The sequence below is a fragment of the Mobula birostris genome, chromosome 10 (assembly GCF_030028105.1).
Source record: "Mobula birostris isolate sMobBir1 chromosome 10, sMobBir1.hap1, whole genome shotgun sequence".
Taxonomy (NCBI): domain Eukaryota; kingdom Metazoa; phylum Chordata; class Chondrichthyes; order Myliobatiformes; family Myliobatidae; genus Mobula; species Mobula birostris.
In genome coordinates, this window is record NC_092379.1 from 147513214 (window position 1) to 147531665 (window position 18452).

Sequence of the window (18452 nt, forward strand, 5' to 3'; positions counted from 1 at the left end):
GTGCCTTAAGAGCCTGTTTGAATTCTTTGAGGATGTAACAAAATACATTGATGAAGGTAGAGCAGTAGATGTAGTCTATCTGAATTTCAGTAAGGCATTTGATAAGATTCCCCATGTAAGGCTCATTCAGAATCCAAGGAGACCTTGCTTTGTGGATCCAGAATTGACTTGCCCACAGAAGGCAAAGGTTGGTTGTAGGTGGTTTATATTCTGCTTGGAGGTCGGTGACCAGTGATGTGCTGCAGGGATCTGTTCTGGGACCCCTCCTCTTTGTGGTTTTTATAAATGACCTGGATGAAGAAGTAGAAGGATGGATTATTAATTTTGCTGATAACACAAAGGTTGGGAGTGTCAGAAGTTACAGTGGGACATCGATAGGAAGCAGAACCGGGCTGAGAAATGGCAGATTTAGTTCAACCCAGATAAGTGTGAAGTGGTTCATTTTGGAAGGGTCAAATTTGAAGGCATAATATAACATCATGGTACGACTCTTGACAGTGTGGAGGATCTGAGAGATCTTGGGATCCGTGTCGATAGGACACTCAAAGCTGCTGCGCAGGTTGACAGTCTTGTTAAGAAGGCGTAGGGTGTGTTGGCGTTCATCAACCGTGGGATTGAGTTCAAGAGCCGTGAGGTAATGTTACAGCTATATAAGACCTTAGTTAGACCCCACTTGGAGTACTGTGTTCTGTTCTGGTCACCTCACTACTGGAAGGATGTGGATACTGTAAAGTGAGTGCAGAGGAGATTTACAAAGATATTGCCTGAATTGGAAAGCATGGCTTATGAAAATAGGTTGCGTGAACATGGTCTTTTTTCTTTGGAGCAATGGAGGATGAGAGGTGACCTGATAGAGGTATATAAGATGATGAGAGGCATTGATCGTGTGGCTAACCAGAGGCTTTTTTACAGGGCTGAAATGGCTGACACGAGGAGGCGTAGTTTTAAGCTGCTTGGAAGTAGGTACAAGGGGGATGTCAGGAGTAAGTTTTTCCACACAGAGTGGTAGATGTGTAGAATGCACTGCCGGTGACGACGGTGAAGGTGGATACAATAGGGTCTTTTAAGAGAGATAGGTACATGGAACTTAGAAAAATAGAGGGCTATGTGGTAGGGTAATTCTAGACAGTTTCCCAAGTAGGTTACTTGGTCGGCACAACATTGTGGGCCGAAGAGCCTGTAAGGTGCTGTAAATGTCTATGTTATATAAAGTGTTAGTTCTTCTCACCACTAATTACCTCACTTTCAGTTTTTGCTTTCAGTGATGTTGTCTGTTCTGGTCTCATTTTGTTGAATTATTAATTCTCTTTTACTTAGGTGAACTTGACAGTTCCTTAACTCCACCTCTCAGTTTGTCAGAGTGCCCCCCTCCTTCCTCAGACTCAAAGGCTTCCACTGAAGATGCTTCTGGTATTAGAAGAAGTTTGGAATAACTACTGATCTTTAATGTGTTAATGAATGTTGCAAACTAACTTCTTTAGTGGTGGCTGTAAAGGGGGAACTAATCTCAAGCACTGTCAGCATGTAGTACTTGCTGCTTTCCCTTGGGCCTGAATATGTGCATCTAATTGGTAAGAACTGTCCAGTGATATTTTATCCTGAAAGCACTGACTGAAATCTGCATCCGGCTGTTGGCAGAAGTATACAGCACACTAATGCCATTGTGTGCATTAACCAAAAAATGGCTTCAGAAATGTAAATTTGATAAGAAGCATTCAGTATTACAACACATGGAATCCTCACCTCTGAGGGTGTAAGATAATGCTGGACAACACTTGAGTTGAGCTTGGAATGAGTAAGATAGGGGAGGTCAGTGAACTTCATATTGTGGATCTTGGGCTGGTACTAGCACAGAGATTGTGCTAACATTGAAGTAGTCTCTTTGGAGCAAGGTTAGACATGCAGTACTTCGAACGTATTCCAAAAATAAGGAGATGTCTTCCTCCTTCAAAGAAAATCGCTTCCCTTCCTCCACCATTAACACTACCCTCAACTGCAACTCTTCTGTTTTGCACATGTCTGCCCTCACCCCATCCTCCCACCACCCCAACAGAGATAGGGCTCCTCTTGCTCTCACCAACCTCCGTGTTCTGCACATAATTCACCGTAACTTCTGCCATCTCCAACAGGATCCCACCACCAAACACATCTTTCCCTCCCCTCCCATTTTCTGCTTTCAGCAGGAATCACTCCCTACACAACTCATTTGTCGCTCCCCAATGATCTTCCTCCTGGCACTTATCCTTGCAAACGGAATAGGTGCTACACTTGCCCTATACCTCTTCTCTCACTACCAAACAGTCCTTCTAGGTGAGGTGACACTTCACCTCTGAATCTGTTGGAGTCATTGACTGTATCTGGTGCTCCTGGTGTGCCTACTGTACATCAGGGAGACCTGACATAGAATGGGAGACTGCTTTGCTAAGCACCTACACTCCATCCGCCAGAAAAACAGGATCTCCCAGTGGCCACCCATTTAATTCCACTTAACATTCCTATTCTGATGTGTCAGTCTATGGCCACCACCTCTGTTGTGATGAGGCTACACTCAGGTTGGAGGACTAGCACCTATATTCCATCTGGGTAGCTGCCATCCTGATGGCATGAACATTGATTTCTCAAACTTCCAGTAATGCCCTCCCCACACCCCTCCTTCACCATTCCCCATTCCCATTTCCCTCTTTCACCTTATCTCCTTACCCACTCAAGGACAGTGCTCCTCCCCCTTTTTTTTCCATGGCCTTCTGTCCTCTCCCATCAAATACCCCTTTCTCCAGCCCTGTATCACTTTCACTAATCAACTTCCCAGGTCTTTACTTAACAGGCCCCAACCCCAGATTCATTTATCACCTTGTGTTTCTTTCTCCCCTCTCCCCACCTCCTTTAACTCCTCATCTTTTTTCTCCAGTCCTGCCTAATGAAAGGTTGACTGTATTCTTTTCCATAGGTGCTGCCTGGCTTGCTAAGTTCCTTCAACATTGTGTGTATGTTGTGAGCATACTCCTCACTGGGCACTACACACGTTCCTCTATCCATCTGACACAAGAATCCAATCCTTACTGGAACTTCACTGTGTTGGAAATAAGACCATAAAATATAGGAGCAGAATTAGGCCATTTGGCCCATAGAGTCTACTCTGCCATTTCATCATGGCTGATCAATTTTTCTTCCCAGTCCCAATCTCCTGCCTCACCCCTGTATCCCCCATGCCCTGACCAATCAAGAATCTATCAACCTCTGCCTTAAATATACATAAAGACTTGGCCACCTGCCTATGGCAACGAATTTCACAGATTCACCACTCTCTGGCTAAAGAAATTCCTCTTCATCTCCATTCTAAAAGGATGCCCCTCTACTCTGAGGTGGTGTCCTCTGGTTTTAAACACTCCCATCATCCTCTCCACATCCACTGTATCAAGGCCTTTCACCATCTGACAGGTTTCAATTAGGTCAGCCTTCATTTTCTAAATTCCAGTGAATACAGGCCTAGAGCCATCAAACACTTTTTGTATGACAAGCTATTCAATCCTGGAAACACTTTCGTGAACCTCCTTGGAACTCTTTCCAAGATAAGGGGCCCAAAACTGCTCTCAGTACTCCAGTGAGGCCTCACCAGTGCTTTACAAAGCTGCAACATTACATCCAGCTTTTATATACTAGTCCTCTTGAAATGAATGCTAACATTGCATTTGCCTTCCTCACCACAGACTCAACCTGCAAATTAACCTTTCGGGAATCCAGCATGAACAGATTTTTGTATTTTCTTTCCACTTAGAAAATAGTCAACCCTTTTATTTCTTCTACCAAAGTGCATGACCATACATTTCCAGACAATGTATTTCACCTGCTGCTACTTTGCCCATTCTACTAATCTGTCTAAGTCCTTTGTAAGCTCTCAGCTTCCTCAAAACCAATAGGCTGGTCCTGGACTTATTTCATAATTTACTGGCATAATTTACATAATACTATTTATGGTTCTATTACTATTTATTATTTATGGTGCAACTGTAATGAAAACCAATTTCCTCTGGGATCAATAAAGTATGACTATGACTACTATGAAAACCACCTACCCTCGTATTGTGTACAAACTTTGCAACAAAGCCAATAATGCCATCATTCAAATCATAGACATCTAACATAGAAAGGATCAATACCAACACTGACACCTGTGGAACATCACTAGTCAAAGGCAGCCAGTCAGAAAAGGTACCCTTTATTCCCATTGAACTGGAGTTGATTAGAGAGCTTAAGGTAAAAGAGCCCTCAGGAGAAAGTGATCATAATATGATTGAATTCACCCTGAAATTGGAGGAGACGCTAAACTCAGATGTATCAATATTACAGTGGAGGAAAGAGAATTACAGAGGCACGAGAGAGATGATGAGAGGCATTGATCGTGCGAATAGTCAGAGGCTTTTTCCCAGGACTGAAATGGCTAACACGAGAGGGCACAGTTTTAAGGTGCTTGGAAGTAGCTACAGAGGAGATGTCAGTGGTAAGTCTTTTACGCAGAGAGTGGTGAGTGTGTGGAATGGGCTTCTGGCGATGGTGTTGAAGGCTGTTACAATATAGGGTCTCTTAAGAGACTCCTGAATAGGTATATGGAGCTTAGAAAAATAGGGGGGTATGGGTAACCCTAGGTATTTTCTAAAGTAAGTACATGTTCGGTACAGCATTGTGGGCCGAAGGGCCTGTATTATACTGTTTGTTTTCTATGTTTCTATGAATTGGCCAGAATTGATTGGAAAAGAACACTGGCAGAGATGAGTGCAGAGCAGCAATAGCTGGAATTTCTAGAATCAATTTTGAAGGCACAGGATATATACATCCCAGAGAGGAAGAGGTATTCTAAAGGAAAAATCGCACAGCCATAGCTAAGAAGACAAGTCAAAGCCAACATAAAAACCAAAGGTAGGGCATATAATAGAGCAAAGATTAATGGAAGTTGGAGGATTGGGAAGTTTTTAAAAACCAATAGAAAGCAACAATCTGAATAACTACTGTATTTTGTATCAGTCTTCACTGTGGAAGACACTTGCAGTATTGTGGAAGGTTCAGGTGTCAGAAAGCAACTAAAATAGATGAAATACAAAAGTGAGCTAGCTAATAATATTAAAGAAGATACCAAAAGCTACTTCAGATACATAAAGTGGAAAACAGAGGTGAGAGTGGATATTGGACCTCTGGAAAACAATGATGGCGAGGTAGTAGCAGACGATCTGAATAAGTACTGTATTTTGTATCAATCTTCACTGTGGAAGACACTAGCAACATTGTGGAAGGTCCAGGTGTCAGGAGGCATAAATCATGTGAAGTTACCATAACTAGAGAGAAAGTTCTTGGGAAACTGAAAGGTCTGAAGGTAGATAAGTCTGGCCCAGATAGTGTACACCCAGAGCTCTGAAAGAGGTGGCTGAAGTGATCATGGAGACATTGGTAATGATCTTTCAAACATCACTAGATTTTGGTATGGTTCCGGAAGACTGAAAAATTTCAAATGTCACTCCACTCTTCAAGAAAGGAGAGAGGCAGAAGAAAGGAAACTATAGGCCAGTTAGTCTGACCTCAGTGGTTGAGAAGATGTTGGAGTTGATTATAAAGGATGTGGTCTCAGTGTACTTGGAGGCACATAATAAAGTAGGGCGTGGTCAGCATGGTTTGCTCAAGGGAAAATCTTGCCAACAAATCTGTTGGAATTCTTTGAAGAAATAACAAGCAGGATAGACAAAGGAGAATCGGTTGATGTTGTGTACTTGGATTTTCAGAAGGCCTTTGACAAGGTGCCAAACATGAGGCTGCTTAACAAGCTACGAAACCATGGTATTACAAGAAAGATCCTAGCATGGATAAAGCCGTGGCTGATTGGCAGGAGGCAAAGAGTGGGAATAAAGGGAGCCTTTTCTGATTGACTGCTGGTGACTAGTGGTGTTCCACAGGGATCTGTGTTGGGACTGATTCTTTATATGTTATATATCAATGACTTGGATCATGGAATTGATGCCTTTGTTGTAAAGTTTGCAAGTGATATGAAGATGGGTGGAGGGCCAGGTAGTTTTGAGGAAGTAGAGAGGCAACAGAAGGACTTTGGGAGAATGGGCAAAGAAATTGCAGATGGAACCGTGTCGGGAAGGAGATGGTCATGCACTTTGGTAGAAGAAATGAAAGGGTTGACTGTTTTCTAAATGGAGAGAAAATAGAAAAAAATGGAGACCCAAAGGGACTTGGGAGTCCTTGTGCAGGACTCCCTAAGGGTTAATTTGCAGGTTAAGTCTGTGGTGAGGAAGATTAGTGCAATGTTAGCTTTCATTTCAAGAGGACTAGAATATAAAAGCAAGGATGTAATGTTGAAACTTTATAATGCACTGGTGAGGCCTTACTTGGAGTATTGTGAGCAGGTATGGGCCCCTTAGAAAGGATGTGCTGAAACTGGCAAGGGTTCTCAGGAGCGTGACGAAAATGATTCCGGGATTGAATGGGTTGTCATATGAAGAGCGTTTGATGGCTGTGGGTCTGTATTCACTTGACTTCAGCAGAATGTAAGGTGACCTCATTGAAAGCCATCAAATGGTGAAATGGCTTAAAAGAGTGGAAGTGAAGAGGATGCTTCCTGTGGTGGGAGAGTCTACCAGAGGACCCAGACTCAGAATAGAGGGGCGTCCTTTCACACAGAGATGAGGAGAAATTTCTTTAGCCTGAGGATGGTGAATTTATGGAATTCTTTACCACAGGCAGGCCTGGAGGCCAAGTCTATATGTATGTTTAGACCATAAGATATAGGAGCAGAATTAGGACATCTGGCCCATCGAGTCTGCTCCGCCATTCAATCATGGCCGATCCTTTTTTTTTCTCCTCAACCCCAGTTCCCAGCCTTCTCCCCATAACCTTTGATGCCATGTCCAATCAAGAACCTATCAGTCTCTGCCTTAAATACACCAAGTGACCTGGCCTCTACAGCTGCATGTGGCAACAAATTCCACAGATTCACCACCCTTTGGCTAAAAAAATTTCTCCGCATCTCTGTTTTGAAGGGGCGCCCCTCTATCCTGAGGCTGTACCCTCTTGTGCTAGACTCACCCACCATGGTAAACATTCTTTCCACATCTACTCTGTCAAGGCCTTTCAACATTCGAAAGGTTTCAATGAGATCCCCTTTCATCCTTCGAAATTCCAGCGAGTACAAAACCCAGAGCCATCAAACGTTCCTCATATGATAGCCCTTTCATTCCTGGAATCATCTTTGTGAACCTCCTCTAGACCCTCTCCAATGCCAGCACATCTTTTCTAAGATGAGGGGCCCAAAACAGTTCACAATACTCAAATGAGGCCTCACCAGTGCCTTATAAAGCCTCAGCATCACATCCCTGCACTTGTATTCTAGACCTCTTGAAATGAATGCTAACATAGCATTTGCCTTCCTCACCACCAACTTTACCTGCAAGTTAACCTTCAGGGTGTTCTGCACAAGGACTCCCAAGTCGCTCTGCATCTGGAAGTTCAAGGGGATATTAGAGGAAGGTTTTTTACTCAGAGAGTCGTTGGTGCATGGAATGCACTGCCTGAGTCAGTGGTGGAGGCAGATACACTAATGAAATTTAAGAGACTACTAGACAGGTATATGGAGGAATTTAAGGTGGGGGGTTATATGGGAGGCAGGGTTTGAGGATCCGCACAACATTGTGGGCGAAAGGGCCTGTACTGTGCTGTACTATTCTATGTTCTATGTTCTATCTCAGATTCCTGGATTTTCTCCCCATTTAGAAAATAGTTCATACATTTATTTCTACTACCAAAGTGCTTGACTATGCATTTTCCAACATTGTATTTCATTTGCCACTTTCTTGCCCATTCTCCTAATCTGTCTGTCCATCTGCAGCCTACCTGTTTCCTCAACACTACCTGCCCCTCCACCAATCTTCGTATCATCTGCAAACTGGGCGACAAAAGCCATCATCTGAATTATTTATATATAACATAAAAAGAAGTGGTCCCCACACCGACCCCTGCGGAGCACCACTAGTCACTGGCAGCCAACCAGAAAAGGTTCCTTTTATTCCCACTCGCTGCTTCCCACCAATCAGCCAATGCTCTAACCATGTTAGTAACTTCCCTGTAATACCATGGGCTCTTAACTTGGTAAGCAGCCTCATGTGTGGCACCTTGTCAAAGGCCTTCTGGAAGTCCAGATACACAACATCCACTGCATCCCCTTTATCTATCCTTCTTGTAATCTCCCAAAAAATTGCAACCGGTTCATCAGGCAGGATTTTCCCTGAAGGAAACCATGCTGACTTTGTGCTATCTTGTCCTGTGTCACCAAGTACTCCATCACCTCATCTTTAACAATTAACTCTAACATCTTTCCAACCATTGTGGTCAGGCTGACTGGCCTATAATTTCCTTTCTGCTGCCTTCCTCCTTTCTTAGAGTGGCGTGACATTTGCAATTTTCCAGTCCTCTGGCACCATGCCAGAGTCCAATGATTTTTGAAAGATCATTTCTAATGCCAGCACAATCTTTAACGCTACCTCTTTCAGAACCTTAGGATGCAGTTCCTCTGGTCTGGGTGACTTGTATCTTTGTCTTTCAGCTTTTTGAGCACCTTCTCTTGTAACAGTAACTGCACCTGCTTCTGTTCTGTGAAGACTGATGCAAAATACTCATTTAGTTCATCAGCCATCTCCTTGTCCCCTGTTATTATTTCTCCTGCTTCATTTTCTAACGGTCCTATATCCACTCTCATTTCTCTTTTATTTTCAACATACTTGAAAAAGCTTTTACAATCCTAGCTTGCTTTCATATTTCATCTTTTCCCTTCTAATGATTTTTTTAGTAGCTGTCTATAGGTTTTTATAAACTTCCCAATCCTCATTATCTTCCCACTAATTTCTAATTAGTGGTAATTTCTAAAGTAAGTACATGTTCGGCACAACATTGTGGGCCGAAGGGCCTGTATTGTGCTGTAGGTTTTCTGTGTTTCTGTGTTTAATTTTTGCTTTGTTGTATGCCCTTTCTTTTGCTTTTACAATAGCTTTGACTTCCCTTGTCAGCCATGGTTGTACTATTTTACCATTTGAGTATTTCTTCATTTTTGGAATACACATGTCCTGCATCTTCCTCATTTTTCCCAGAATTGCACACCATTGCTGCTCTGCTGACATCCCTGCCAGCAGCTCCTTCCCATTTACTTTGGCCAATTCCTCTCTCATAACACTGTAATTTCCCTTGCTCCACTGAAATACTGAATGAGTCAAATGGCCTAATTCTGGTCCTGTATCTTAGGTCTCATAACTAATGTGAGTGGAGTTGACTGAATGTTGAGATGAACTGATGTGTTTGGAGTTGACTGTTTATACTGAGATGGGCTAATGTAGAAGCACAATTTCAGAATAAGGTCTTGTTCATTTCAAATGTAGGTCAGGAAGAATTTATTCTGTGAGAATTCTTTACCCCGTTGAAGGTCAGGAAAATGAGTCTTTGAATATCTTCAGAGCCAGGAGGTATTTCTGTTCAGTAAGGAAGTTGAGGGTTATAATGAACTGGGCATAAGGGCAGAAGGCAGAGTTATGGGAAGATCACAACAGTCACTGAAAATCAGTAAAACCAGATGCTGGGAATATGAAATAAATGTGAAGTGCTGGAACTGCCTAGCAGGTCAAGCAGCATCTCTGGACAGAGAAATTGTTAATTTCAAATCACTGGCCAATCAGACTGGAAGAATGAAAATGTGTGTTTTAATTTGCTGTGGGAGGGGTGGAGAAGAAAACAGGGGTGTCTTTGGTAGGGTGAATACCCAGGTTGTCCAGGTCTCCATCCTGTTATCAACTTTCCTGTTTCTCCACCCATCTCTATTCACAACATAAACACTGTCTGTTTTTCCAGTTGTGATGAAATGTTGACTGTATCATGCTGCCCTGCAGCCGCCTGACTGGCTGGGCATTTCCAGTTTTGTGCTTGTGTCAGATCTGCCATGATGGAATAAGGCAGGTGACCGACTCCTGCATCTTTGTTTCTAAAGCCTAAAGATAATCCTCTGCAATGGACAACTAACTTTGTCATTGAGGAAATCTGTGTTATCAGCTTCTTTGAGAGTGTGCTTTCAGGATAAGATTCATTTGTAATGTGTGTGCATGCTCTTAAAATCCTTTCCAGAAACTAATCGTATCTCAATTATGCTCTTTGTTATTCCCTGTAGCTGCAGACAAACACTCTACTTCCAGCGTAAATCCAATGAAGCAAGGAGGGTCAGTAATGACAAAGCGCTTATCTTCATCCTCCACAGCTCTGCTCAACTCTCCGGACAAAGGTGAGTGCACGATTCTAGGGTAGGAAGTGCTGATCAGCTGATGCACCAATTGTGTCATTTCTGTCCTTTAAAGCATTGTGTTAATTTTCAACAGATGAACGTGGTGAATTTGGAGTGTATGCCTTTTACACTGGTTTCCACCGATGAGTAACGGTAAACTGTAACCTCTCAAAGTCGGGCCTAAGTGATTGCATGGGTAGAGTGGGCCAGCATTAAAGACTTGCATTGGGCTCCTCAGCTCACCACTGAATGAGGCTTTCTCTGTTTGAGAAGATGGGTACTGACTGCAAGCTTCCCAGATGTCTTATAAGACAATGAACTTTAACTTGTTTCCTGAAATGATGCTAAATGTGCAAGTCACTAATGATGGACCTACTACGTTTATCTTAGGGTACGAATCAGTTCCGATATACTGTCGACCATTTTCTGAAAATACTGACTGCTGTGACAGAATATTTCGCACTGCTCTTACCCAGAGCAGGTCATACAATATGGCCAATGGAATTCAATTGAGATTAAATCTCGAAGCATTGCTAAATGTGCCCTACATTTGGGCAATGGTCAGTGCAGCAGTCGTGCTGATTTCAGGAAAATGGTTCAAATATCCGTGTCCTTGCTGCACTATAAAGCTCTCTCTTCTCTGGAATCTTTCAAATTTACAGATCCTCCCATCTGGAGAACAATTTCCCAAATGACTTCAAAAGTACGTTAGAGCATCTGATTACCCACCATGCTAACTTTAATCTAGAAACCATTTAGTCATCTTGGGATGGGAACTTGCTTTGTAAAGCTGTTACTTTCTCCTTACTGCATTCAAACTAATTCAATCAAAATTTCCCTTCTGTTTAAAGCTCCCTTTTGGTTATTTTCGAATACAATTTTTATTTGGCTAATTGTTATTACTCCAGTCACACCAGTCTACCTCAGGAAAATAAAAATCAAAAATTGGGACTTGCTGCATTGATTAGATGTAGGAATGTGGATTAGGTACAGTGTTCAGGTTTGGGATTTTAAAGTGGGTTTGTAGAAAACTAATGCCAGTTCCATCGTCCCTATTATTCAAAGGTTTACACTGAAAATCAGAGAGAGACTTGAACTTTATGTATCCCTTTCATAGTGTTCCAAAGCCTTTCACAGCTATTATCATTGTTAGGATTCAAGGAAATAAAGTTGCTGGTTTTGTACATCAAGCCATAAGACATAGAAACAGAATTAGGCTGTTCAGCCCATCAAGTCTATGCATTTGGCCCATCAGATCTGCTCATCGATCACCCACATGGACATCCAATAAACAGCATAGAACACCACAGCACAGAACTGGCCCTTTGCCATCTAGTCTGTGTCGTACCATTAGTCAGCCTGTCCCATCGACCTGCTCCCAGACCATAGCCCTCCATACCCCTCCTATCCATGTACCTATCCAAATTTCTCTTAACTGTTGAAATCAAACCCATGTCCACCACTTACGCTGGCAACTTGTTCCATGTGAAATGGGCTTAAGTGTCTCGCTGGTGTTTGTACTCCCCATCAGTGCTCTTTCACGCCATCTAATTCATCCTGCCCTTTTAAAACACATTTTCTCCCATCCATCCCAGTCTAGATCGACCACTCTATCACAGTTCTCCACTAAGTATCCCAGAGCTTTCCCTTTGAGGAAAAGACAATTCTTTGAGAGAAAATATATTTGTGTCATATCTCTCTTACAAACAGGTGATCCCTTATTCATAAACAATGACCCTTCCTGCTTTCGATTTCTTCTATAGGAGGAAGCATTCTCTCCTTGTCCATCCTGCCAAGATCTTTCAGGCTTAAGTGTCAATCAATTTGTCCTTTTCTCATTAATGAGCAGTGAAATGCAACAATAACAACTGAAGCCTGTTCAGCCTCTGAAGACAATGTGCCCAATTCTGACAAAACCAGTAATGTGCTCAGTTCTGGTCAGCTCACTACAGGAAGGATGTAGAAACCATAGAAAGGGTACAGAGGAGATTTACAAGGATGTTGCCTGGATTGGGGAGCATGCCTTATGAAAACAGGTTGAGTGAACTCAGCCTTTTCTCCTTGGAGCAACGGAGGATGAGAGGTGACCTGATGGAGGTGCATAAGAAAATGAGAGGCATTGATCGTGTGGATAGTCAGAGGCTTTTTCCCAGGGCTGAAATGGCTAGCACGAGAGGACACAGGTTTAAGTTGCTTGGGAGTAGGTACAGAGGAGATGTTAGTGGTAAGTTTTTTTACAGAGAGAGTGGTGAGTGCATGGAATGGGTTGCCGTTAGTGGCAATGGAGGCAGATACGAATGGGTCTTTTAAGAGACTTTTGGATAGGTACATGGAGCTTAGAAAAATAGAGGGCTCGGGGTAATCCAAGTAATTTCTAAGATAGGGGCATATTGGGCACAACTTTGTGGGCTGTAGGGCCTGTATTGTGCTGTAGGTTTTCTATGTTTCTATTACTCTAGTGAACCATCTCTCAACAATTTCCAAAGCATTAGCACTTTTCCTTAACTAGGAAACTGTATTCATCCACCTGAGTGACTGAAAGGTAGCCTCTAAGTTTGTATTCAATCCCTAGCAATACACAATGGCCTGTGTTAGATTTGTGGTGTTAAACAGCATGGAAATCGGCTGTTTGGCCCAACTCGCCCATGCTGACCAAGATACCCAACTGCACTAATCTTATTTGCGTGCAGTTGGCCCATATCCCTTCAAATCTTCCTTAGCTATGTACCTGCCCAAATGTCTTTTAAACAATGTAGTTGTATCCACCTCTGGCAGTTAGTTCCATATACCCACAACCCTCTGTGTGAAAAATACTTGCCCTTAAAGTCCCCTTTAACTCTTTGTACCACCTTCAAATTATGCCTTCTAATTTTAGACTTCTCTACAATGGAGAAATTAGATAATGATTATCTATATTATGCCTCGTTTAGTTTTATAAACCTCTAAAGTCATCCCTCAGCCTCCTTTGGAAAATTGTCTTCACTTGTCCAGCAACATTCCTAGTAATTCCTTCTCTAATTTAGTCCTGTAGTATGACAATCTGAATGATGCAATACTCAGTACGCTCTAACCCAAGATTTGTAACCCTACTGGGGACTCCAGCTAAATCCTACACCCAATGCCTTGGCAGATTAAAAGCAAGTTCATGGAACTCCATCTTCACTTTCTGCATGTGTCACTACTTTCAGAACAGTGTAGTCATACCCTAAGGACTGGCTGTTCAGTAACGTTCCCCAGGGCCCTGCCATTCACTGTGTGTGCTGGTCTTGTTTAATTTCCCAACATGCATCACTTTGTACTTGCCAGAGTTAACTTGCATCAGCCATTCCTTGGTCCACTTCCCCAGCTGATTTAAATCCTGATGTCACCTTGGTCAATCTTCACTGTTAACCATGCATCAATTTTGGTGTCAATGTTAGTCTTCCTGATCATTAACTGTGCCTACATCGTAGTCTAGGTCTGGCTGCACCTTATAGCACTGAGGACTCTCACCAATTAAGTAACATGCTATTTTTTTATTTTCATGCTAAGATGGAAATTTTACATTTTCCCACATTAATCTCCCATTTCCCAGTTACTATCACTTTAGAAGTGGCAGATAGAGTTCAACCCAGATAAGTGTGAAGTGGTTCATTTTGATAGGTCAAACATGATGACGGAATATAATATTAATGATAAGACTCTTGGCAGTGTGGAGGATCAGAGGGATCTTGGGGTCCGAGTCCATAGGACACTCAAAGCTGCTGGCAGGTTGACTCTGTGGTTAAGAAAGCATACGGCGCATTGGCCTTCATCAGTCATGGGATTGAGATTAGGAGCTGAGAGGTAATGTTGCCGCTATATAGGACCCTGGTCAGACCCTACTTGGAGTACTGTGCTCAGTTCTGGTCACCTCACTATAGGAAGGATGTGGAAACACAGAAAGGGTGCACAGGAGATTTACAAGGATGTTGCCTGGATTAGGGAGCATATCTTATGAGAATAGGTTGAGTGAACTCAGCCTTTTTTCTTTGGAGTGACGGAGGATGAGAGGTGACCTGATCGAGGTGTATAAGATGATGAGAAGCATTGATGGTGTGGATAGCCAGAGGCTTTTTCCCAGGGTTGAAATGGCTAGCACAAGAGGGCACAGTTTTAAGCTGCTTGGAAGTAGATATAGAGGAGATGTCAGGGGTAAGTTTTTTACACAGAGAGTGGTTAGTGTGTGTAATGGGCTGCCAGTGATGGTGGTGGAGGTGGATACAATAGGGTCTTTTAAGAGACTGCTGAACAGGTACATGGAGCTCAGAAAAATAGAGGGCTATGGGTAACCCTAGATAATTTCTAAGGTAAGGACATGTTTGGCACTGCTTTGTGGGCCAAAGTGCCTGTATTGTGCTGTAGGTTCTCTATGTTCCTATCCTTGTGCAGTCTCCTGTGCAGTATCTCCCCCACCCCCCACCGCATTCAACGTTGTCTCCCCTCCTAACCCTGAATGCTTCCTATTTCCCTTCCCACACCACCCAAGCTCCCTGATCTCCGGAGTGACTCAAACATTCAATTTTCTGACTCAATTGGGAATTTCGCTCACAGAGCAGTGAGTAACAAACAATGAGACATCTTTGTTAAAGCTACTGTATGCAGGAAAATGAAGTGCGGAGGTTGAACTACAGGACCATCAGAGAATGTTTCTCCTTTCCCAAGCTGCATCTCTAGTCGGCGATACATTATTCCTCCATCCTCAGCAAATTCACAGGGATTGCAAATGGTTTGGGTGTTAGTCCTGGCGATGAGGTGCTGTATTAAACAGAGTGTTGTTGACCCTCTCAGCCATCATCGGGAGTACCTCAGTGTGATATTAACTGGGGGGGGGGGGGCGCGGGGGTTAACCCTCTCACCAAACGGGAGCAGCTCAGTGCTATATTAACCAGAGGGGGGTGGGGGTGGTCGTTAAACCGTCTCCATCACCACCGGGAATAGCTCAGTGCAGTATTAAACAGAGGAGGGGTGTGTCATTACCCTCTGAGGAGCCACCATGAGTACTTCAGTCAGTCGACAGGTGCAGCAAGTGTTTTCTTGCTGTATTAAATATGCAAATTTGATAAGTCCACTCTTCAATGGTCTTTTACAGAAAAGGCTCATTGCCTCAGAGGCAATTCAACATCAGTCGGATGTTCCATTATGTGCTTTCCATCGAATTCAGCAAATTTTAAGTTTTGGATGTGAGCCCAGTGAACTTGGATGTGATCTTTGTTGGTTGTTTTTTTTTCTAGTAAATAATGGACAATGTCCTTAATTCTTAGGCACAGCGGATAAGAAGAGGAGCTCCTCGCTAAATAGATTGGCCAGTAACCCTCGCTCATCTACTCATGTAGACAAACTCTCAAGAGAAGATCTTCAAGGTGGCTGATGATTTGCATCAAGCATTTAGTCCTGTTTTGTGACCTAAATGTTAAACATATTTAATCAGCCTAACATTTAATAACTTGTGCCATGAGTGTGTGATGAAATTCATAAATCTGCCATTTCCTTCTCCCAGATTCTCCATATTGCATCTGATGATTAGACTTGCCATTACAGTTTTATTAACTTTTGCTTTCTCTCTGCCTTGATTGATGCAGCTCTCAACTATGTGTCTACTATTTCCCCACACAATATGTCCTCTCACCCAGAACAACTAGAGTTCTTATTGTTCTCACCTTCCAGCCCACCAGTCACCATTTTCAGGAGACCATCCACCATTATGTCCATCACCTCCAATGTAGTTCCACCATCCAGAACTCTCCGGGCCATTCACCTATCCTCATTAACACTCCCCATCTCAGCAGTTCCCCATGTGACTGTCTAGGCCATTCACCTATCCTCATTAACACTCCCCATCTCAACATTTTCCCATGTGACTGTCTAGGCCATTCACCTATCCTCATTAACACTCCCCATCTCAACATTTTCCCATGTGACTGTCTAGGCCATTCACCTATCCTCAATAACACTCCCCATCTCAACATTTTCCCATGTGACTGTCTAGGCCATTCACCTATCCTCATTAACACTCCTCATCTCAACATTTTCCCATGTGACTGTCTAGGCCATTCACCTATCTCCATTAACCACTCCCCATCTCAACATTTTCCCAGGACTATGAGGGAAATTAATGTTTCCATTATTGGTGGTAATGGCGCTGAAACATTACTCTGTCACCACAAGAAACTATCTGTCCAGTGATTGTATGATGTAATTGTGCATGTGAAAACTACTTGCACCCTGCCTACTTAACTTCTCTGAGTTTGGAGGTTATTTTTTCTGGGTGCTTTGCACACTATCCTGTTCAAATGCTGATTGTCCATAATTAGCCCATGTCTTTCGAAATGCTCACAAATCCTATCCCTAAGAATCCTCTCCAGTAACTTCCTGACCACTGATGTTAGACTCCCTATTCCGCAGTTTCCAGGATTACCCCTTTTTCTGTGATTACTGTACTCACTAATTCATAACAGAAGATTGACTCGAATCAGAATAATAACCCTTGCCTAGGCCTGCATGATCTAAAGGTTTGTCAGTGCATACCTGACTGGCGTCAAGCTATGTTTATTAATGACCAGTCAGTGAGCTTGGGCTCACTGTACCTAATTTAATTACTGTTTCATTCCATTGTGTTATTTGAGACAGTAACACTTTGTTTTGAACCTTCCTAGGTTATTTTTATCATTCACTAATCTAACTAACTTATTTTGTCACTCGCACTAACTGTTCTCCTACCCATCTCTTTTGCAGTTAAACCACATTAACTCGACTTCCAATTCATTCCTCTCCCTCAGCTCGACGTTCGCAGAACAGTCCTGTAGAGAGTAGTATAATCAGCCGCTTGCTAATGCCCACACAGTCATCGTTAGCTAGGAGCAAGAGTGCTGCTGCTTTACCAGAAGCTGGACAAAGTTCTGCAGGTAATTCTTTCTATCCCTGATACACAGGAATGTGCTTAAGGTGACTGTGATTAACCTGCTTACGCACTGACCTCTTTGTACTTTAGTGTGGTCAGCTGAGAACCACACTAGCACACACAAAGCCTCATGAAGCTCACACAAAATGTCATCAGCGTGTTGCAAAGTGGGTTGGAAGGTAAAGGGCATTGAGGCATCTGGGTCAGGGAGGAAAGGTCATTAATGGATGGAGTGGGGACTCTGAGGATTAAGGTAAAGAAGAGGCAAATTGGAGGGGGATGCAGTGAGCAGGTGGCCTTTAGGTACTTAATTGGTGATGAGATGGGGACACTATAAGGCATAAGAGCAGAATTAGGCCATTTGGCCCATCAAGTCGGCTCCGCCAGTCCATCACAGCCGACTTATTATCCCTCTCAGCCCCATTTTCCTGCCTTCTCCCCATATCCTTTGACACCCTGACTAATGAAGAACCTAAGAACTGATTTAGAAAACACACGATACGAAATCATTGACTTAGTGTCCTTAACTGATTGAATGTTTTTCATGTTTGAATGCTGCTTTCCTTATCCTACACCAGCTAGAAAACAGAACATAGGGGTAGGCTGTGCAATCCTTAAACTGCGCTCCCTGGCTAAACATCTAAGTGAGTGTCCTGGTTACACCTTTCACCTCTTATGCCTATCAGCCACTTAAGATACTTCCACCGACATAGCCTCTGCTGCTTTGTGTGTTACATATTTCACAGCTTCACCACCCAGTATTTCTATTCCTTGCTTGTATTTCACGTTTCCACTATTTGTTTTATTCACGAGAGCCTGATTACAGGCTAAATCTGAAAAGGAGAAACAGTGAGATGTTTTATTGACTTGTGACTTCCTGCTCACAGTTCAGTGCTAATATGATATGAATGTGTTTTTAGGGACACTTGGCTCCTTTGTATTCAGCACCATGTTGCTGAGCTGCCCTGAGTTCTGCTCTATGTAGTGAGTAAAAGACTCGTCCACAAAGCTTTCTATTATATCTGCCATATGATTGCATCTTCCGGTCTCACACTCCTCTTCCCCTTAACTTTTTCTTTTTGCCTTTCTTGTTTTCATTTTAAGACAGGAAGAGAGGTCATTAATATGTTTTAATTCTTAGTCCAATTTCCATTACTTTGTAAAAAAATGTGTTCCCACTCTGCCACCTTTATATTACTTCCGGGGCGCCTCAAGGTGACTCACGTA

At 42.9% G+C, this 18452-nt stretch overlaps 1 protein-coding gene across 8 annotated transcripts in view; it reads left to right on the top strand.

The window, feature by feature from the left end:
* map7d3 (MAP7 domain containing 3) overlaps positions 1 to 18452 on the top strand; it is a 171469-nt gene that overhangs the window by 71537 nt on the left and 81480 nt on the right. For 5 of the 8 annotated variants that reach the window (XM_072271073.1, XM_072271075.1, XM_072271076.1 and 2 more), the window contains 4 exons: positions 1318 to 1410; positions 10196 to 10306; positions 15589 to 15687; positions 17104 to 17229. In XM_072271073.1, the coding sequence (XP_072127174.1) occupies positions 1318 to 1410; positions 10196 to 10306; positions 15589 to 15687; positions 17104 to 17229 (429 nt within the window). The remainder of the gene's footprint in view (positions 1 to 1317; positions 1411 to 10195; positions 10307 to 15588; positions 15688 to 17103; positions 17230 to 18452) is intronic. The other 3 variants (XM_072271080.1, XM_072271081.1, XM_072271079.1) reach the window with 2 other exon arrangements.